This window comes from Aptenodytes forsteri, unplaced genomic scaffold, assembly GCF_000699145.1.
Source record: "Aptenodytes forsteri isolate BGI_AS27 unplaced genomic scaffold, ASM69914v1 Scaffold198, whole genome shotgun sequence".
NCBI classification, from domain to species: domain Eukaryota; kingdom Metazoa; phylum Chordata; class Aves; order Sphenisciformes; family Spheniscidae; genus Aptenodytes; species Aptenodytes forsteri.
Window position 1 is genome coordinate 762,401 of NW_008795697.1, and position 21,868 is coordinate 784,268.

General features: G+C 38.7%; 1 protein-coding gene across 1 annotated transcript in view; it reads left to right on the forward strand.

The window, feature by feature from the left end:
* Nucleotides 1–21,868, forward strand: part of DIP2A (disco interacting protein 2 homolog A) — a gene marked incomplete at its 5' end in the record, with an annotated part of 93,211 nt that overhangs the window by 68,531 nt on the left and 2,812 nt on the right. Inside the window, 16 exons of the mRNA XM_009283147.1 lie at nt 948–1,062; nt 2,223–2,424; nt 2,993–3,102; nt 3,241–3,321; nt 5,887–6,010; nt 6,845–6,966; nt 7,293–7,404; nt 7,634–7,743; nt 8,254–8,384; nt 10,152–10,320; nt 11,456–11,626; nt 15,545–15,606; nt 17,453–17,510; nt 17,948–18,022; nt 18,700–18,874; nt 21,509–21,632. Coding sequence (XP_009281422.1) covers nt 948–1,062; nt 2,223–2,424; nt 2,993–3,102; nt 3,241–3,321; nt 5,887–6,010; nt 6,845–6,966; nt 7,293–7,404; nt 7,634–7,743; nt 8,254–8,384; nt 10,152–10,320; nt 11,456–11,626; nt 15,545–15,606; nt 17,453–17,510; nt 17,948–18,022; nt 18,700–18,874; nt 21,509–21,632 — 1,941 coding nt within the window. The remainder of the gene's footprint in view (nt 1–947; nt 1,063–2,222; nt 2,425–2,992; nt 3,103–3,240; nt 3,322–5,886; nt 6,011–6,844; nt 6,967–7,292; nt 7,405–7,633; nt 7,744–8,253; nt 8,385–10,151; nt 10,321–11,455; nt 11,627–15,544; nt 15,607–17,452; nt 17,511–17,947; nt 18,023–18,699; nt 18,875–21,508; nt 21,633–21,868) is intronic.

The following is a 21,868-nucleotide window of genomic DNA, read 5'->3' on the forward strand; positions in this document are numbered from 1 at the left end:
TGAAGACAGGCTGAGAGAGTTGGGGTTGTTCAGCCTAGAGAAGAGAAGGCTCTGAGGAGACGTTATTGCGGGCTTTCAATACTTAAAGGGGTCTTAATAAGAAAGATGGGGACAGACTTTTTAATAGGGCCTGTAGTGATAAGACAGGGAGTAATGATTTTAAACTAAAAGAGGGTAGGTTCAGATTAGATATAAGGAAGAAATTTTTTGTGATGAGGGTGGTGAGACACTGGAAGAGGTTGCCCAGAGAGGTGGTGGATGCCCCATCCCTGGAAACATTCAAGGTCAGGCTGGACAAGGCTCTGAGCAACCTGATCTAGTTGAAGATGTCCCTGCTCATTGCAGGGGGGTTGGACTAGATGATCTTTAAAGGTCCCTTCTGACGTGAACCATTCTATAATTCTATGAAAGTCAAACTTTCCTCATTTTTGCATCACTTGTGCAATTCACATATCATAAAAATAATGGCACATACCTGGTTGACGCATTATTAATATTTTATCCTAGAAGATGCAAGCCTAAAACTAACTTAATTCACAAAGAGGAGTAAGTTTTTTTCAGTGCAAGCATTGACAGACATGCTGGTCAGTAATTTGGCATAGTTGTCTTTCATGAGGGACATCATATGTAGGTGCAACAGGTTTAGTGTGCACGACGGAGTTATATAGGCAAGGTTTGCACAGCCCCTGCATGTATGGAACCTGCCTGTGTTAAACGCTTACTACGTTGGTGACTGCAAGTTCACTTGACCCCCAACAGAAATAAATTACAGTAATGAACCTACATTTGTTCTAAATTTGTCTGTGATTTTGTGATGAGCTGGCATGAATAATGCTTGTGTGTTGAAACAGTACCATTAAAGGTTGCAGTCATTTCCACATTATAATAAACCATGCTATGTTCATCATATGTTGCATCCTATCATTCTTCTGTCCTTTGCGTTTTAGGATAGCAGTGTTTTCTGTGACCGTTTTGCATGATGATCGAATAGTGCTTGTGGCAGAGCAGCGCCCTGATGCATCAGAGGAGGATAGTTTTCAGTGGATGAGCAGGGTTCTACAGGTAGTCAGTCTGTCCTTTCTCTCTTTCCAGGTGAATAAGGCTGATGTATGAAATGAGAATCTTAGAGCATCTTTTTTTCCATAAGAAAAACCTATCCATGTAACTATAGAGAGTTGTAATAAGCTGACTTCTGACTGTATTTCAGGGTTGATAGTTAACAAACTTGTAAAAACTAAGACTTCTTTTCAGAATGTTTAACTTCGTACTGCTAGGATTCTTAAAGTCCTAAGGATGATAGTTTTTGTTTTAATTCTACATATCTCTACTGATTTCATACTGGCTGGGAGAGTTAAGTCTGAAAATGTTTAAGGGTATACTTAGTGCCAAGTATCAAAACAGACCCTAAAATCTTTTTATGTCACTAACATCCTTATTCTAGATCTCCAACCACAAGCATTAAAAACTTTTTCCCTTGATTACTTTATTGTGTTTTTGTGGGGGGCCAGGAGGGAGGAGAATTCTGGTAGATTTGCGTTTGAGGATTTCAGAATTAATCGATCAATTCTAAGGAAGTAAAAAGTGAGAGAGCAATTATGGAAGAAGACTCTGGTGAAGGGACAACTGAAGGGAAGGCTAGAGAGAACAACTTAAGGGAAGATGCTTCTTAAAAGTAAGGCAGTTGTGTAATAATGGTTTCTGTCTAATTTCAGCTTTATAATCTTTTTGGAGGGAACATCTGATAATAGGCTGTTTTTCATGGGAGAAAATACTTTTATTTCTCTTTTTAGAAGTGTCATAGCTAAAATAGACACTTAAGTTTTAGGCAGCAAGATATTTCCCTATTCTTGTGGTTTTATGTTCTACTGCGCTTTTGTGATTGTGCCATACGTGCTAAATCTTCTGTGGTATAATTTTGACTTTTTAAAATCTCTGCACTTTTTGCCCACTTTTAAGAGACTTTCCTAATCCCTGATGTGCAGGTGGCATCCCCTTGATAGAGTGCACAAGCAAAATCCTGGGTCTGCTCCTGCTCCCACTGAAGTCATGGCACAACTTCTATGAGTTCAGTGAGTGCAGAATTGGACCCTTTATTTGCAAATTGTGGTGCAAGTAAAAATGTTAATGTTATAAAATGACTTGAATTCAAATTCTTGCTCTAGCTACATCCCATCTGATAACGTGGAATGGTTTTTTGTTTGGTTTTTTTCCTTTTTATCAAGGCAATTGATAGCATTCACCAAGTGGGCGTCTACTGTCTTGCCTTGGTGCCAGCCAACACTTTGCCAAAGGCTCCACTTGGAGGAATTCATATTTCAGAAACCAAGCAGCGCTTTTTAGAGGGTGCTCTGCACCCTTGTAATGTCTTGATGTGTCCACATACTTGCGTTACTAACCTGCCTAAGCCTCGACAGAAACAACCAGGTGAGTAAACCAGAGCATGCTCTTTAGTTCTGCGTGTCTGTCTCTGAGGGTATGCATGGAGTATGATCTAGAGGCAACATGACAGCTCAGGGCTGTGTATGTTGGATGGCTTTAAGCTGCCTAACTTGGCAGAGCTAGTGGTGTTGTCAGAGCAGCCCAGAGCTCAGTGAGAGCATTATGGTCTGCCTCGAATCCTAGGTAAATGCAAGGACGTACAGCACGTACCCATTTCATGCTTCTGTAGCTATGTTATAAATCGTTCCTGTGCTGACCATCTTGCGAAGGATGGTAACTCGCATAATAAAACTGAAGTACAGACAGACCTCAATTTGCTGAATCAGTAGTAGACTGATTTTTAATGTACCATACTGATAATGGACTGATTTTTAGTGTACCATACTATCCTCTTCTCTCTTTTTCTATGCAATACGATCCTTCGTTTTAGCTTTTCATCTTTTCAGATCTATGTTACATATGGCATTTATAGTAATCTGCAGGCTGAATTATAGATTATTACATGTTCCTTGCATTATTTTTCCTCATTTTGCACTGTTTTTTCAAAATGCAGATGTTGGTCCTGCTTCAATGATAGTAGGAAACCTTGTTGCTGGGAAGAGAATTGCACAAGCCTCAGGGAGAGATGTTACCCAGTTGGAGGATAACGACCAGGCAAGAAAGGTAACACTGATGTCCCGGTATTATTAAGTATTTGAATTGGCTTCTCAAAATGAGAGAAGACCAGTTATGGTATTCTGCTGAAACTAAGCATGGTGCATTTTGAGTGAATCTGAGTGTCTCCTTTTTTTCCTGTTTCAGTTCCTGTATTTAGCAGATGTTCTTCAGTGGCGAGCTCAGACAACTCCAGATCATCCCCTCTTCCTTTTGTTGAATTCCAAGGTGAGATGCACTTTAGGTCATACTTGGAGATTGAGATCAGTAAAAGATTGTTTGGATTCTAAGAAAATTCCAGCTAGAAGTCTTTTCCTAAAATTCTTCAGGTTATGTTGATGATGTGGGATGTCATGGTTTTGAAGCAGACAAAAATTGCTAGTTAGCAAGCAGCATAGTTTTTCCACATCTGGAATTTTATTCCACATCTTTTATTCCACATTTGGAATTTCAGTATGCATTCTGCCTAGCTTAAAACACTGCAGTAATTGCATTTCCTCTTGGAACACAACTTTTGTCATATTAATGGAAGCCGCAATTCTGTCTTCCTCCCTGAGCATAAGGGTAACTGGAAGTCAGAGCTGGAGTATTTTTTACTTAGAAGATCTAGAGCCTAAGTAGAGAACCCTTGGGACAGCTTTGGAATCAAGTTTTCCAGGAGCACTGCACACCCTTCAGGAGACACTGATGCTTTGTCTTCGGCTAGGCTCTGCCCCTGAAAAGGATGGCACTTACAGTCACTCAAATGTGAACAAGTAAATGCATCTGTTTTGGAGTACAGGCTCTATGTACTTACAGGCTCTATATACTTATTTTATTAAAGGGCTGTCTGAGCCCTTACGACATATGACAAGGCAACAGTCATGTTTCTTGGTAAATACATCATTTTTGCTCATAGCCACTCTGCTCTGCATGTGACTGTCAGTAGTTTTGGAGCATTCACGTACCCTGTGCGTCCAACACTTCATAAAGGGGTGTGAAAAAATGTGAACTTTTGCATGTTCCTCAGTATTTCAGCCTCCCTGGGCTTGAGGAGCACTATTGCTGTGCATATTTCAGAAAACTCAAATATTTGAGAGTCTTCTACTGCTGTTCTGGCACTTTTTCATTCCCCTTCTTTCTTTCCAGGAGGCAAAGTTTGTCAATTTTTGTTTGAGCCTGTACTCAGTAGCTACCCTTCCAGTGACAATAACAGCACAGTGACAAATTGGGTCTACCTTGTGCTGTGCTGTATCACAGACGTGAGATAGGGAACGTGCTTTCAGAAGGCCCAGCAGCAGTCCTTGGGAAGTGACGGATTTGCCTTTGGGTCTCTCATTCAGACAGGCAAAATGGTTTAGGAGATGGTTCAAAGTTCTGACTTTTCTCATGAGACTCTGCTTTAACAGAAGAAACTGTTTCAACATGGTTATTGTTAAAAGCCACAGAATTGGTTTATTCTTCTCTCAGAGCGAAGAGGCTTTTGAGGGAAGTTTTCGATTTTGAAGAAGCCCCTTTCTGGGTCACTTTGTTCAGGCAATTTTTACCCTTCACAAGGAGACTCTGCAAAAAGGAAACACAAAACTTAGGCACAAAGAAATTATCTGTTGGTGAACACGTGCTTTAAATAGCTGGGACTATTAAGCTACAGTGCTAAACGTTAGTGTGTTCACAGCTCTCCATGAGAAACCCTTTTGGTTTACACTTTTTCATGTCAATATTTTTCTCCCAAGTCCTTGAGCTGCTACTGTTCCTATATCAACAGTACACTGTATTTACTGTTCTTATTTTGCATGACTTTAGCTCCCAGGCTTTAACAACAGTTCCCTTAGTAAAACTGAGCAGAGTGCCAGTGCCGTCCTGCATCAAACTAGGCCTTGGATCAGACAGCTATGCACTTGGGCTGAGGATTACATGTGGCAGTTCGTCTTGGACTTGAAGCCGAATACTTGTATAGCAGACATTTGCTGTGATAATCCTTATCTGTATAGCAGGAGGCTTCATTCAGTCTCTGACTGTTTTCCTCTGAGGTGGTTGTCCCACCAGTTTTTCTTGAATCAGATTGTAGTCTTGGAAAAACGGATACATCCCAACCTCACAGGCTTAAGGCTAAAGCATCGCTTCCTAGGCTGGATAGCAAAAGGATGTTTTCTGTCTTCACATCAAAAGCTGGACTAAGCCTTTTGGAATCCCCATGACTTTGCGACTGCCTAAGCAATCCAAAGATACAGCTGCTTCCATGTGAAGACTTTCTAGATGCATAGTTGCGGGAAATATACTTTCTACAAGATAGACAGTAGATGCACTGAAGCAGAAGTGACAGTACATGCCAACCACAGCTCAGGTTGCCTCTATGACCCTTTAAAAGAATATCTGTATCAGAGACATCAGCAGAGTTCCCTTTGCGCTTTTAAGACTGCTGATTGCAAAAGCATCTAGAGGTTTGGCTGTGCATGGTAGGGTAAAGTTGATGCAGTCTTCACTTACTGCTAAAACAATTGTGGTGTTAACTGTGTGTTCTCCCTTGGGCTGTGAAATTTCAAATATTTGTAAGGTATTTTTTTTGTGGTACCAAATACATTCAGAAGCTGTTTCACTGTCTGATGTTCAAAATAATATGTATAAAATTCTCTAGCGTTCTAAAAGTTCATGGTACCAGCAGCATGGTTTCCAAAACACTGAGACAGAGTCTTTAAAAGTGCTTGCTATATTGTTAAAATAAGGACAATGAAATATTGCATCTGCAACATGTACTTTATTCAGTTTCAAACTGTTCTCCATGAAGTTTTCTGATGTTGCTTCTGTTTTGTGCAGGGCACTGTAGCTAGCACTGCATCGTGCATACAGTTGCACAAAAAAGCAGAGAGAGTGGCAGTTGCACTGATGGAGAAAGGACGACTGAATGTTGGTGACCATGTGGCCCTGGTTTATCCTCCAGGTAAGGCAGTACAGACAGCAAAAGTCAAAGTCAGACATCACAAGAAAAGAAAACAACTCTTGCCAAGATAGAGCATTCAAACATCCATTTAACATAGTGGTATATGGCAGTGACTTAGTATTTCAAGGAAGAGACTTCCTTTTTGTCATTTTATTATGAAGTTGCTTCTCCAAGTGGCAAACTACATTTACCAAACATTTCATCTAACTGCTCCAGATGTCTGGGCAGTTATGCAAGAGTAGTTTGATTTAAACCACATGAAAGATTCTCGTTTTTCTCAGAGAATGGAATAAAACTGCATATGTATCTGTTGAAAGCTAGATTAGGGATGTCAGTGTATGAACACCCTTTCTTTTCTGAATGGCTGTCTCTAGAAGTGAAATCTGGACCCCAGACTCGCATTACTAGTATGTATTTACAAGTGTACCTCAGGAAAAAAGTATTACCTCGTAAAAGTAAGATGACTGCATATTTCAGAGTCATAATTGTGAAAAATAAATGTATGCTTTTTTAAAGAATCTGAGTCGTCATCTTCATAACCTACAATGCCTTGTTTTGTTATTTTTGTTATTTTATACTACCTGTCCATGAAAATATATCCCTACATACTTAAAGTTTGTAGGGTTTGAATAATTTTTGCTAACACTCAAACACAAAATATTTTAACCTTATAGAATTGGGCGTGGCCAAGAACAGCCTGTTGATTTGAAGAGACCTTTGTGACAAATCCTTACATCTTAATAAAATAAATCAGTGTGTATTTTGATTTTGGTGAAAGAGTTTGGCCTTTTGTTCTAATAAAAATGGCTTTAATTTCACAAATATCCTTTACAGGAGTAGACTTGATAGCAACTTTCTATGGCTGCTTATATGCTGGCTGTATACCTATCACCGTTCGCCCACCTCATCCACAGAATCTTGCTACCACTCTGCCCACTGTCAAAATGATTGTAGAGGTATGTATAAGACATTCGTCTCCTAATGCTTTTGGTGGGTGTAGGTTGATGTTGATGTTGATGCAGACTGATAAATTGTTTTGCCACAGTCAATGTAAAATAAGCTAGGAAAAAAAAATAATCAGTATGCTGTGGCTGAGTCAATAAATACTTTTTCAGAAACTCATTTAAAATGTTCTTTCTATCGTTGTAATTTATTTTGCTTTGTTGCCAATGTTTTTCTTCATCTATTCAGCTTACTGGTTATCTCATCTGGATGGATATGAAATCACTCCAGCATTCATTCACTAGTTTTATAAATGTTTTTAATGCTGTGTCTTTTACAGGTCAGTAAGTCTGCATGTATACTGACCACACAAGTGATAATGAAACTGCTGAAGTCCAAGGAGGCTGCAACAGCTGTAGATATTAAAACATGGCCCACTATTTTGGATACAGGTACAGAATGTTCACCCACTAGCCAAAATGTAAATAGTTTGATGACTGATTTATTTATTTTGTTATACCGTAACTGCCTAATTGAATGGACGTATCTTGCATTGCATCGCAATAGCTGTACAGAAACTATAGAAAGCATCTGGTGTTAATGCTGTAAAATCACATTTTTGTCCTGTGCTCTTTTTCCAAAATAATGTAGTACTCTTCTCTTTTTATATATTTTAAATAGATGATATGCCTAAAAAGAAGCTGGCTAGTATTTTCAGACCTACATCTCCAGATATGTTGGCATACTTGGACTTCAGTGTGTCTACTACTGGTATATTAGCAGGAGTAAAGGTAGAGTAACGAGAGAGAGATTATTATACTTTGTTTCCTTATATATAGGCATATTCCACATTCACTACTCCTGCCAGAGAAGAAATACAAAAATGTAAGTGGACCATCTTAGTGTTCAGAAAGCTTATTTTTAAATTTGCATAACGTCAAAATGTCTTGATGCACTTTTGGAAGCGTTCAGTCTTACTGGCTCTATGTGAGGAATCACCGAGGGGACTAAATGGAGAGTGTTTGTTGTAAAGTTCATGAATGTTTTCTTTTGCGATTTATTGTAGAGATGTCAGATGTCATTTGGCATCCTTCAGTGTCATGACAGATGTCATTAGCCACTAGCGTGAAAAGTATCTGTGAAATTTTGGGCTCATATCCCTTTCCTGTTTTAAAGGTGCTTAAAAAAAAAAACCAAACCACTACGTGTTGCCACATCTTCTACAATAAACGTTTTTATCAGTTATTACATGTGATAACCTTCTTAAAAAATCCCTGAGAAGGCCTGTTTTCCTATTCCAGATGTCACATGCAGCTACAAGTGCCTTATGTCGCTCTATAAAGCTACAGTGTGAACTGTACCCTTCACGTCAGATTGCCATCTGCCTTGACCCTTATTGTGGCTTGGGATTTGCACTGTGGTGCTTGTGCAGGTATGTCGTTTGAGTTGTAGGTTTTCTCATGTGTTCCCAGCCTTCTCTAGAATCATCCACTACTGTTCCCTTGGAAACCGTCAGAGAAACCCAAATTAACCTTTTTATACGTATTTCAAAAAATACCTTTTGTGGTAACAAAATTCATTAAGTTAGTTAGTTAGTCACTTGAGTACCTTGGGTTTTGCAAGTGGAATTAATTAGATACCAAATCCAAGGAAAAAAAAAAGGACTTCACTGTCTATTTCACATTGATTAAATAAGTCCTTTCAAAGTCTTTTGAGATTAAACCATATCTTTTTACAAGACCCTTAAGGTGTTGACTACAAGATTGGTATGCACTAAGAAATACTGCTAAAGGAAGCAATTAAATGTTTCTTAAAATGAATGAGACCTGAATTGATTCAATCAGATAATTACTATAATGCAGCACATTTTGCAAAGCTGCAAAATTTTCCTCTTTTTTGCCTTTTAAAACATTCCATATGCTTTAACTAATCCCAAGATTTAATAGTGTTTTGGATATTTCATTAAAAAAAAAATGCAGAAACTGAACATGAAATGTTATTTTGTAAACAGATAAAGTTAATTTTACTGTAGTTAACCTGTTCCTTCCCTCTCCAATTTCTCAACTGGAAAGGAAATGTACTGAAGGAAAGCAAAAAATTTAACTTTGGTAACATCTGATAATTTATATCATCAATAAACTGAGGCAGGGTGGAGGGAGAAGAAACCTCAGTGATGGAAGAATTAAAATCTAAATGGATTTCAGAAAAATATTTTTAGGGAAGGGAACTACGTGTGTCATGCTTTCTATACAAGAGTTAATATAAGGTTGCTTTGTTTCATCTGAGTTATAGCTTTGTTTTAGTGTGAAAGACTTTTTATTACAGAATGATTTTTTTTTTTTTCTATTTTAGAATGGTTAAAAAGAAAACAAATCCCTCATATCCCTCATTGTATTGCGCACTGCAAAACCACATCAACTCTAGTTAGGAGAAATGGCAAGCATGTCAAGCTGCCTGTTGAAAGTAATTAGAGATGCTGTTATTTTTTTCAAGCTGCATTGGTTTGTCTAAGCCTGGTTTTACAGAGGAGTGTGTCACTGATTTTGTTGATAGTAACTGATCTAAAAAACATTTGGCAATTTAAGACTGTATGGTCATGGTGTTTACTGTCTTGAAATGAGTATATAGTATTTAAAAAAAAAAAAATTAAAAGGTGGTGTGACTCTGAATTTGACTTTCTGTCCACTCATGTTAACTGGTATCCAGGTTAAATATTTCACATAAACACTGTTTAAAAACTGAGACACCTATGGCAAAGGCTAGAAAATTGCACTAAAAACTTGAATGGTGCAATATAGGTGTTAAAGACTCATTTCACTCAAAGCAAAAGGTGCATTTTTCCTAGAATGACTCATAAAAATAAGCTCAATTACCAATTGTAATCTGTAACTGGAATGATGTCTCAAATGTTAACGTTTTAGTGTCAGAAGTTCTGTCTATTCAAGGCATTGAGTATTTCCCTCTAGTTCAACACAATTTACTGCGGGACAAATATACTCGCGTTAAAGTTTGTGCCTTAACTCAAACCCATAGTTCTTAGCTAAGAGGTAACTTGCTGTCTGTGGAGAAGATAAGCTGAGGTTCAGACAGATACCAAACTCAGTTTTCCTGTATTTGCTTCATTTTGATTTTATGTAACTTCTGGCTTTTTTTATGCTGGCTTTGAAGTTTTCATGTTTCTTTTTCTTCCTCTCTCTAGTGTATATTCGGGTCATCAGTCTATTCTAGTCCCTCCTCTGGAACTGGAGAGCAATGTGTCTCTGTGGTTGTCTGCTGTAAGTCAGTATAAAGTGCGCGTCACGTTCTGCTCTTACTCAGTGATGGAGATGTGCACCAAAGGGCTTGGAACACAGACTGATATACTCCGGGTGAGTGGACTTAATTTTTCAACAGACTGACCTACAAATACATGTATCTTTCTAAAAATATTTCATTTTGGCTTGCAGAAGATGGGCCATAAGCGTTTCTTTGAAAGCCTTTCATTATGACTTGCTTTTTGGGAAATATGGAGATTGCTGGAAGTTTCAGCTGTCATGTTTCTGGTGGGGGGAAAAAAAAAAGTCTTATGTTTTCAGCTTTACCTATTTGTGCCACCTCTGTGTTGCTGGGTATTTCTGAGATTTTGGGCAAAATACTTAGCAAGCCTATCAACTTTTTCTTGTCTGAGATGAAAAAAAAAAACCCAAAACAAAAAACCTCTCCCCCGAAAAAAGCATAACAAAAAGCCCCTCAAAACCTGGCAAGTCTCACCTGCTTTCAGATCTCTTGACACCAAAAGTATTGAGTTCTAAAATGGATGTAATCTTCCTAACAGCAGCAATTACACACTAATACATCCATTTATTTTTGAGGGAAATCTCTTTAACTGAAACATAATCTCCTTGAAGAGGCGCCTCTGTCTCAATGGTAGGAGAGTTCCCACGGCTGTAGTAACGAAGCTGCTCAAGGACTTCCACTGGGAATGTCTGGCAGCTTGTTGTGTGCAAGAAAGCGGCTACATTGTGCTTATTCTCAGTATAGACAAAAAACTCTGTCCCTTTGTTCTCCTGGACCTCACTGAAGGGAATCCTGGCCCACAGCCAGTTGCTACAGGTTCACATTCGTGCTGATGAGAGCTAATAATGTCTCGAACACTCTGCCTGCATCTGAACTGCACAGCACTGGGAGGAAGCTGGTTTCTTGTGTGCCCAGCCCTGTGATACAATGACATTTTGTGGGTTTTTTCAGCTCAAAATGATGAGTGGCTGTGTTGCAGCTCCACGATGTGAGTAGTTTGCATCTTGTGCATCAAACCCTACCACAAAGATTCTTGGCAAAATTTTAGAGGGTTGTCCTAGGTGGATGGAGCCAAACTGAGTGTAGTCCGTGTCTATATTGTTTAACCAGTTCATGTCAGTTACTCTAGTGTTTCTAAAGTCCATCTGTTCTGCAAATTAAAATGGCTTATTTCTAGAATTGTTGACTTCAAACTTAAAATGTTGTTTTCTTCACCCAACCTCTCAGATGAAAGGAGTTAACCTGTCCTGCGTGCGAACATGCATGGTGGTTGCAGAGGAGAGACCAAGGATTACATTAACACAGTCTTTCTCTAAGTTATTCAAAGACCTGGGCCTCTCTGCTCGTGCAGTGAGCACTACATTTGGGTGCAGGGTCAACGTAGCGATTTGCTTACAGGTGAGATTAAACTGCTTATTCCTTATATTTATGGATTTTTTCTAATGAACTAGAGCTCCATTGGTTGCTTGCTTCATCACCAAGTAAATAAGCCTTGAAGATGTGGATTGTGGTAATTTCACTTTTCTGTACTAATTGACCACTTGATTTGCCTTTCTAATACAGAGGATCAGTATTAAGAAACTCGTTTCCTTCCTACTATGCAGGAGCAGTATTAAATTAAATACACAGCTTCCTGGTCGTAAACGTATTAAATATCTTAAGCAGTGCTATTTCAGTTTTTGTGTGATTCAGATTTTGCCTGTTTGAAAAGTAGTTTATGTATATGTGGAATTAAATGGAAGACAGAGTTCCTCAAATAAGACCGAGGAAAATTGACAAGATTGGCAGGTTTTTTTTACTTTTAAAGATCTCAAATGAGTATTATCAATGTGCAAATATGTTTGTCTCACCTCATGTGAGAGTTGGACTTTTTTTTTCAATTAAAGGTATAAAATTGGAAGCCCTGAAGGGGAGAATATGCCTATAAAGTACACAGCCCTACTTCACAGACTGGAAATAATGACATGCTGTGGTCCAGACCCACCTTTGACAGTTTAGTATTCAGTTGACGATAATCTTGTATGTGTAATTTAACCAGATTAAATCTAACTTTTCTTAATGAGATGTTTCTTCTCTAGTTAGGAGAGGAAAAAAAAGTGTATTCCACAACTTACCTGAAAATCACGTACTAAGTATGGTCTAGAAGTTGGCAAAGCACCCTGGGTTTTGGATGATACTTGAGTTAAGATAAACTGCTCAAGTTTCAGATGTGGCAGTATGTAGCTTCATATGTGAGGAATTTCATAGATGGCACATGCATTAAGTATGTGTGTAATTGTAAATTTTATTTCCAATTTTATTGGTATGAATTACACTTAATAAAAAATATGATTCTATGAAGATTCTTACTGTGCTTTTGCAAAACTTTTTTTTTTTTCCTTTCTGGTGCCCACTAGATGAAGGAAAGCCTTTTTTCCTCTCAGAATACATTTTAATGTTCTAGATTTCCTACGAGAGAGATGTTTTGGGCCATGAGCTTCTTAAATATGTTGCCATTCATAATGGTTTCTTTAGTTTCTGTAGTTTCTTTCACACATATTAAAGGAGAAAAGTTTTTTAACAACCCTTAGATAAATGGTTATAAAGAAATGCATCCAGAGCAATTTTATGAATTGGTAGATTGAAAAATAGGAAGTCTATAGATGAAATTAAGATGACTGTACAGAAAGATTGTAAATTCATTGAATAAAACATTTCAGATGCCAAGTGTGAAAGAACAGCTTCCTGCATTGCCTGTCTAAATAAGAATTTTAAAAGCCAGCTTTGGATATTTGCTATTCAGACTGTACAAAAGGGGAAAAGTGTATTACAACTTACCTGAAAATCACGTACTAAGTATGGTCTAGAAGTTGGCAAAGCACCCTGGGTTTTGGATGATACTTGAGTTAAGATAAACTGCTCAAGTTTCAGATGTGGCAGTATGTAGCTTCATATGTGAGGAATTTCATAGATGGCACATGCATTAAGTATGTGTGTAATTGTAAATTTTATTTCCAATTTTATTGGTATGAATTACACTTAATAAAAAATATGATTCTATGAAGATTCTTACTGTGCTTTTGCAAAACTTTTTTTTTTTTCCTTTCTGGTGCCCACTAGATGAAGGAAAGCCTTTTTTCCTCTCAGAATACATTTTAATGTTCTAGATTTCCTACGAGAGAGATGTTTTGGGCCATGAGCTTCTTAAATATGTTGCCATTCATAATGGTTTCTTTAGTTTCTGTAGTTTCTTTCACACATATTAAAGGAGAAAAGTTTTTTAACAACCCTTAGATAAATGGTTATAAAGAAATGCATCCAGAGCAATTTTATGAATTGGTAGATTGAAAAATAGGAAGTCTATAGATGAAATTAAGATGACTGTACAGAAAGATTGTAAATTCATTGAATAAAACATTTCAGATGCCAAGTGTGAAAGAACAGCTTCCTGCATTGCCTGTCTAAATAAGAATTTTAAAAGCCAGCTTTGGATATTTGCTATTCAGACTGTACAAAAGGGGAAAAAGGCAGTTTTTCTACAGAATGTTAAATGGCAATGTGAAAAGTACTCCAAGAAAACTGTGAAGAGTTGTAGGGCTGCTGGGCAGTTAAGCTTCCCCTTGATTTTATACCTTTTTCACCTCTGTTCTCCATTCTTGAGCCCCTTTTTAGTGGTTTTTTTAACCCCTTCCCCCCATTCTTCCAAAGTGATATCTGTATCTGACTTTTTTTTAAATCATTGAATTTAAATGAATATAGATTAATAGCCAAACTGAATGGGTATTTGATACAAGTTAGCATGCAAATAAATACATAACGTCTTCCAACCTTACTGGACTGGTTTACTGAGAAGGTGTTTCTGAAGCTGTAAGCAGCCTTTAGATACTTACAGATGGAGGAGGGATTTATGATAAGGCAACAGGCATTACGTATGATCTGCCTTAAACCTCTTCTTATTAACTGGGACTTGCATGTTTCCCAATGAACCACTTGAAAGTGCCAAGCTCTTAAATAATCTGAAATGGAAATTTTCTTTTCACTCTAAAACAGTATGAGGTTTTTTTTTCTGTCTTACTGTGTGTATCTTATGTTTCCAGTGCCTCTTTGTTTGTATTTTCTTTTTTCCCCTTTCTCTCTGTTTCACACACTTTGATGGCCTCTGTTACTTCTGTTTGTGGTCCCGCTGTCAGCCAAACAGGCTGGGCAAACTGGCTGAACAGGTATAGTGATGCATGTGTGCTTGTAATGTCCTTGTAAAGTCAGTCTGGTTCAGCAGTATTACTCTATAACGAATGTATGCCATTTGAGAGAGTTTTCATTTGAAACAGATCGAGCGAGATTTTTTTTTTTCTAAAGAAGTTCAGTTTTACTCACAAAGAACACTTGTAGCTGAAGTACAAAACCTCTTTCTCAAACAAGCAGAAAGGGGGTATAGCAATGATTAAAATTACTGAATGGTATATTCCTAAAGATAAAGATCATACCATTAATCTGGTGTGGCCATCAGTGTTACTGAGACTCAGCGGCGCTACAGAAGTACAAGGGAATGTTATTATAAAGACATTATTACTATGCTCCAGCACTGCAATCTTGAGCTGATGGCCAAGTGGCCTCATTTTAAGTATTTCTAAAATGAGAAACTGTGCTACGGGGAAGAAACTTTGCCTATTTTTTTAGCTTAAATATGCATTTCACCATAGTTTCTAGTTGTCTTGAGATTAAATTCTGCTGGGGGAAAAAAACAGGTCCCCTGTTCCTACGTTGGGAAATGGGAAACCTTTCACCAGACTTGGTCAGAAGGTTTATCCTCTGACTGCAACAGAACTCTGCCTCTGCCTCGGCTGTTACTGGCAGGAGCCTTGAAAAGACACAGGCTGGTTAGAGTTACGTTTTAGTTAAATGTTGGGGTTTTTTTTCTTCGAAGTCGACAAAAACTGTTATAAAGTAGAACAGATGAGCTTTGGGAAAGGGATTAGGCCTGCATAGGTTTATGCTTACATGCTTTGCAGTTGCTATGTAGTTTTTAGAGGAGGTGCTTACCAAAATGAAATTTTAAAACCTTAAGTTTTAAATTTAAAAATTTTAAAAACTTAAAGACTTACCTGTATAAATACATACTTCGCTTGTGCATTCATTTACTGATTCCATACAACATCAAAGCTTTATGGCAGTCACTCTAGAAAGGGGGGCTATTTTACTATATTTCTTGTAGATTAGGGCAGTACTTTATAAGTGTCAGTAAAAAAGGGAGAGGAATTTGTGAATTTACATGGCTGTAAGAATGAAAGCAGGATTTTCTGGCTTCTGTTGAATTTGTTTCTTCCTTCTTATTCTTAGGGAACAGCAGGACCGGATCCAACAACAGTCTACGTAGATATGAGAGCACTTCGACATGACAGGTAGAGATTATGTTAAAGCATTAACTATTTAATGACTGTAGAGGAGAAAGTTCAGCCTCATTGCATTGCATTGGTATGTTGAAATATTCTTGGCAGCAACTAATCCCTCATCACTGTGTACAAGGAACCCCACCCTAGAGAATCCTTTAATGGCGGCTGTGTGCTGGAAGTGGTCCGGCATCTCCTCCTCCATCACTTGTTCTGCTGTTCCCTTCTAGACCCTCACCTAACTTGCTGTCTGTTCATCAGTCTTATATAATCTAGACTCATTAGCTGTTTCTTACCTAACCAGACTGTTAGCAAAAGGTAACTTTACCGACTGGCTGGTTAGTCACAGAATCACAGAAACAGTTAGGGTGGGCAGGATCTCTGGATGTCCCTCATGCAACCTCCTGCTCAAAGCAGGACCAGCTTCAAGGCTTCATCAGGTTACTGAGGGCCAGGACCAGTTCAGTGCGGAAAATCTCCAAGAATGGAGATCCTCTTCCTCTCTGTGTGTATGTGCTGAGACTGACACCCTGCTCTGGGGAAGTTTTCCTTACTGGCATTTCCCATCTTGCATATTATGTCCCTGGCCTCTTCTCCTTATGGTGTGCAACTGAGAAATCTGGCTCCATCTTCTCAGTAACAATTCTTTAGGTAGTGGAAAAAGTGCAGTTAGAGTCCCCCTTAGTCTTTTTTTTTTTTTTTTTCTTTTTTCCTTCAGACCAAACCAACTCAGCCTTCCCAGATCCAATAAATTGATGTCAAGCCTGTTCTACAGCATATCAAAACATATGCACATATGTACACACATGTCATCTGGAAACTTGCCAAGGGTACATCATTCTATCAGATTTAATTGTGTAGTCATAATTTTCCTATTAACTTGTCTCTTGGTTAACTTAGTTACTACAAGTGCTAACAGCACCAAGTTCAGACTGTAAGTTTAGTAGCATACATACATATATGTATTTGTTTCTGTACTTATTTTAAGAAACATAATATCAAGACTTGGTGCATTTGATTTACGTTTTTTTAATTGATAATGTTGAATTAGGTTAACTGGCAGCTTTTGTGACTACTTATCTCTAGTTTTTGCAAGCTTAAATCTTAGCTGTTAGAGGACAAGCTATTCACCATCATTTGCATGACCCCAATTTGGTATCTCAACAGATCAGAGTAGACGACAGTCATTTTCTCCTTATTTAATATATCACTATGACTTGCATGGTATATATTCCTGTTAAAAACAAGTTCAGCCATAGCCTCAAAGCCGACGCTGTGTTAGTCAGTTCTAGCCTATAAGTGTAGGGATAGTGTAATACAATATAATCTATAGGAGCCTCTTCTCTTACACACCTCTCCTACTACACTCAATTCTTGTTCCTTCTGCAAATGTGCTGCCTTTATAAGTTATACTACTAATGGGCTGCATAGTGTCACTTAATTCCATTTAGGCTGCTTGCTCTTCACTTTTTGTAATTCCTGCTGATGCTCTGCCATGGTTCAGTGTGGCAAGCAGAGGTCCAGGAGAGTTCAACAAGGAAGGTGAATTTAAAATGCTGGTGGAACTGCAACCTTAGAGCTCTGTTGGAAAAAGTTACTCATCTCTCCAGAGAGCTGAGTTCCTGATTCTTGAAAGAAACATGGTCTATGGGAATGCTAATATGGAAGTCTTGAAGACAGCTAGAAACTCTTAACTGTCTTAACTGCATTGTGAATAACTGAGCGTAATTGGCTGGCATCTAACAGTTTAGTCAGGGCAGCTAAGGTTAGGATAACACTGGGTATACTGGAACACATCTATTTAACTTCTATTTAAGTTCATAAATCCTTGTACAAATGCATTCTCTTATTTTCTCAGGGTGCGTTTGGTAGAGAGAGGTTCTCCACACAGTCTGCCGCTTATGGAGTCTGGGAAGGTGAGAGATTGAGAGCAATCCTTCCTCCTCATGACCCTTACCTGGGTGGTGAGCTGCTTCAGCTGGATCTCAGTACAGAATCTGTGCAGTGAGCTTCACTAATCACAGTGTATCTAGGAGAGGCACTAGAGAGAGCATAAAATGAACAGCTAGTTACAATGAAGCCAGGTGCACGAAGTGAAGGAATAGGATATGTTGCTACAACTGAAAAAATCAGAGGCCTTCATGTGGAAGGCATTTTTCAGGTGTGAAACAAACTTCAACTGTGAAGCTACAAAATAGCTGCTTAGAGTTTAAATGATTAAACAATTTGGTAGGAGGAGATGGTTGGTATTTATGATGCAGGGATGACTTCTGTGGCTCTGCGTTATTAACTTTTCTTTTGATGAATTCAAGTTCTCTTAACTTCTATTTTAAACATTTGCTTCTCATTCAAGATTCTTCCAGGGGTAAAGGTCATCATAGCACACACAGAAACCAAGGGACCTCTGGGAGACTCGCATTTAGGAGAGGTAAAGCTTTGATGCTGTTGTACTTTGTTTATCAGCAGTGATTTAATATCTCGATAAATCATGTTAGATAAATGCCTGTCTCTTAGTGGGATGGCCACATAATGTGGCAAGAACTCCACAGACAGCTGGAACTGTTTACATACTTGCGTGTATGTCTGCATGGTTTCCTCCCTCCTCTACCAAACTACTGCATGCCAGTACCAGGTGATATCAGTTGACTAGTCTGTATGATTGGCTGCTAGAAGAGGCAGTGAATATCTTATGTACTCCCATCAGTGGACAGTAGTAACGAGCTAATTTACTGTTTGGTTTAATAATTGTTTTATATACGTCTGCATTTGTGTATACTAAGATGCCCAACTAATAGAAGATTGCAGGTTAACAGGTGTTCCCTTCCAGTAAGCCAAATGCCTAGTTCATTTTTCCTCTTTGCCATCCCCAATTACACATATATAAAATTCCTTTTTACTCCTTTTTCGTGATCATTTTCTGTGAGGCAGAAGTTAATTAATTATTTTAATAAAACTACTCCTGGCATTTTAGGAGCAAAAAAATTGTCAGTGGAACAGATCTTTTAAATCAATAAATGATGCTGCCTGGGTCTGGCAAAATAACCTATGTTTATATGGGAATGATTCCCTTTTGTGTTTTGTTTTGGTTTTATTTTAATGCCCTAGATATGGGTGAGTAGTCCACACAATGCTACTGGTTACTACACAGTGTATGGAGAAGCAGCACTGCACGCTGATCACTTTACTGCTCGCTTGAGTTTTGGAGACACTCAGACCGTATGGGCTCGGACTGGGTACCTTGGCTTTCTGCGCAGAACAGAACTTACTGATGCCAGTGGAGGTGAGAGAAAACAAATGTACTTACAGAAGCATGTGTTTGAAACTCCTTGGGGTAGTTGACCTAGCGAAGAGTAAGCTGTCCTGCAAGTTCATCCTGACTTCCATCAGAGAAAAGTGCTGAATGTTACAGGAATTGTTACTCTGTACATATTCATTGATTATAATGATACTGGGTAACTGTGCAAAATGAGAAATTCATAATGCCCTTTTGACAGATTTAGAAATCATGTTCTTCATCTTCCTCTATTTCCACTTACACAAAATAATATGAGCACATTTGTTAGAAGCACTAGAGCCTTTCTACTCACTTTTCCTCTGAACCACTTTCCTTACAGACAGGATGCAGTATTTCAGTGCTGATCTAGAGAATAAGAATAATGCTGTCATTCAACAGTTTAGGACATGCACAAATACCAGTGATTTCCCAGCCTTTCAGAAGTTAAAGGTCTAGAGGAGTAACTTCTCCATAATTTTTCCAGTATAGAAAATAAATTGTTAATCTCATTTTTTCAATTTAAGCCAAGATGTCTAAACTTAAGAAATGTAAGCAGATGGAAGAAAAACTGCTCCTTTTTCTGTTGAGACAGAATATGGAGTAGGTATAACTCTTGATTATCACACATTTAAAAAAAAAAAAGTAATCTCTAAACATCTTAAGAAAAGGAGTTTGAATGCTTGTAACTTATTAGCAAATGTATATTGCTAATTGTCTGTGATTGGACTCGAATGGTGGTATCTACATGGATAGTGTCAGTGTCCCCTCATTGCTGTCACTGGATAATGAACTGCAGGGGGTTCACGGGCACCTTTTACGTTTCCTGTAATCACTCATGGTATAAGATAGAAAAGCAGTGTTCCCGCTTCCGGAACAGAAGGGTCAGTTTGGCGGGCACCATGCATGTCCATCCTACTTTTAGTCCTCCATTATGTGAAGGAAGAAGAGTGAGTGAGGAGAGCAATTTGTTGAAGGTGCAGACTTTTGTTGAGGAGCTACCCCATCTGTTGCAGTGGATACCAGTCCAGGGTTCAGAAATGGTCCGTGATGTAACTCTGTTGGATCTAGTCACTAAGAGAGGGTCATCCTCCAGTCTACTGTGCTGGTGTGCTGTTCAGTCTCCGTGGGGCTCTTGAGAACAAGCAAGATGGGTGCTATTGCTCTGGCTGGAGAAATCCTTGCAGCCCACTTACTCCATCTCCTCCAGAGCAGCGTCGTGCAGGCTTCCCTCTTCCACAGTCGGAGTGCCAATCAGAAAGCGCAAGGTGAATTCTGGTAAAGAAACAGTCTTCATCAGAGATGTGTGGTATCCTTAGCCCACAGCTACCACCATTACACAGAAGGATCCCTTCTTGGCACCAGACCTCTCCACCAGTTCAGCCTACTTAGTACAGTGAGCAGTTCTGTGTTGGCCAGCCCCTCTGGAGTCTCTGTTCCCGAAGGAATGTGGTCTCAGGCTATTGCTGGGAGCTGATGTAACGTAGATCCAGCTCCCTGAAAAAGCTTTTACTGCATGTCATGTTCCCCTTCAGAGCTGGTAGGGCATGATAAAAGAACACTCAGCCAAGGTGCTCTAAGCATTCCTTGCTTTCCTCCTCTGATTTTCTAGGGTAGTTACCTGACCTCCAGGGTACATTGTACTGCTGCTTAGTGCAAGGTTCTGCACTGGATGCTTTGACGGAATTGTCCTTCTGTCACTGTTCAAAGTGAAATGGCTCCCTGTTCTTGAGAAAGCTGGTGGTTGACAGAAATTGGAATCTGTGAGCAGACATTCACAAAGAAAGAGAAGTTGCAGGTGGCAGGCACCAGATTACTGCAGCAAGTTTTTGTGCTTTGTAGCTTTCTGAAAAATCATATATCATAGAGATTCTTATCATTGTGGAACAATGTCAGTTGTCCTTTAGTTTGTCAGCATTTGAGAGGCTATGTATGGTGAATTAATGTAGCAAGTATGCATGAAATACAGTGCAGCTACCCAACATGCTTTTCGTCTCAAGTTACACGCTTGAGCAGAATTATAAAATGGGTGCAAAAAAAAGTGCAGTTGAACTGAACAGAGTTACAGGATGAATGTGGCAATGTGGAGAGCATGTCCTTCAAGAAGGGTCTAGGAGAGCTTTGCTTATTTAATCTAGCAAAGTTAAGGCTGAGGAGGGGATAGAGTTGTTCTCGCTGCATTAACTGTGGGGAGCTTAAGAAGCTAAGAATAATATTGCTGGCATGAGGACAAGTGGGTATAAGCTGGTTTTAAAAAGAAAAAAAAAGTTACATTTGGAAATTGGAAAAGTGTTCCTATCAATCAGAAGTTCTCTGGTAAGAATAGTGGGACAAAAAGATGCTTTAACAATGGATTTTGATTGGGTTTATGAACTGAGATTACATTACGTGAGAGAAGGGGCAGAATTGGATGACCCAGAAATTCTTTTTAGTCTGGTTTCATTTGCTTGGAGTCAATAAGAGGAAGTGCTGTATGACGTCTTAATTCTCTAATCTCCAAATGGTAGAGCTTGATCTGTATTATAGACGACGACTCCTAGGAAGCACCAGGAACATCTTAGAACATCAGGAATAAGCACATACAAATGACCATGTTTGTTCTGTAGATCTGATAATGTTTTAAATGTCTGTGCTATATTGCAGAGAGGCATGATGCCCTATATGTGGTAGGCTCTCTGGATGAAACACTGGAGCTCAGAGGAATGAGGTACCATCCCATTGATATAGAGACCTCTGTAATAAGAGCACATAAGAGCATTGCAGAATGGTAAGAGCCTTAATATTACTTTCCTGTATCCTTTTATTTCACCTAAAGCAGCAGAAGTCAAACTTTATGGAACAGCATGCTAGACTGAGAGCTTGCTGTAGAGGGAACTCACCAAAACTTTGTTTAGAAATGACTGCAGTGAGAGTAACTGAAATATAACACCCCTCTTTCCCCTGCCTCCGCCACTCAAAAAAAAAAAAAAAAAAAACCCCCCCCCTTTTTTAGGGTTTTTTTTT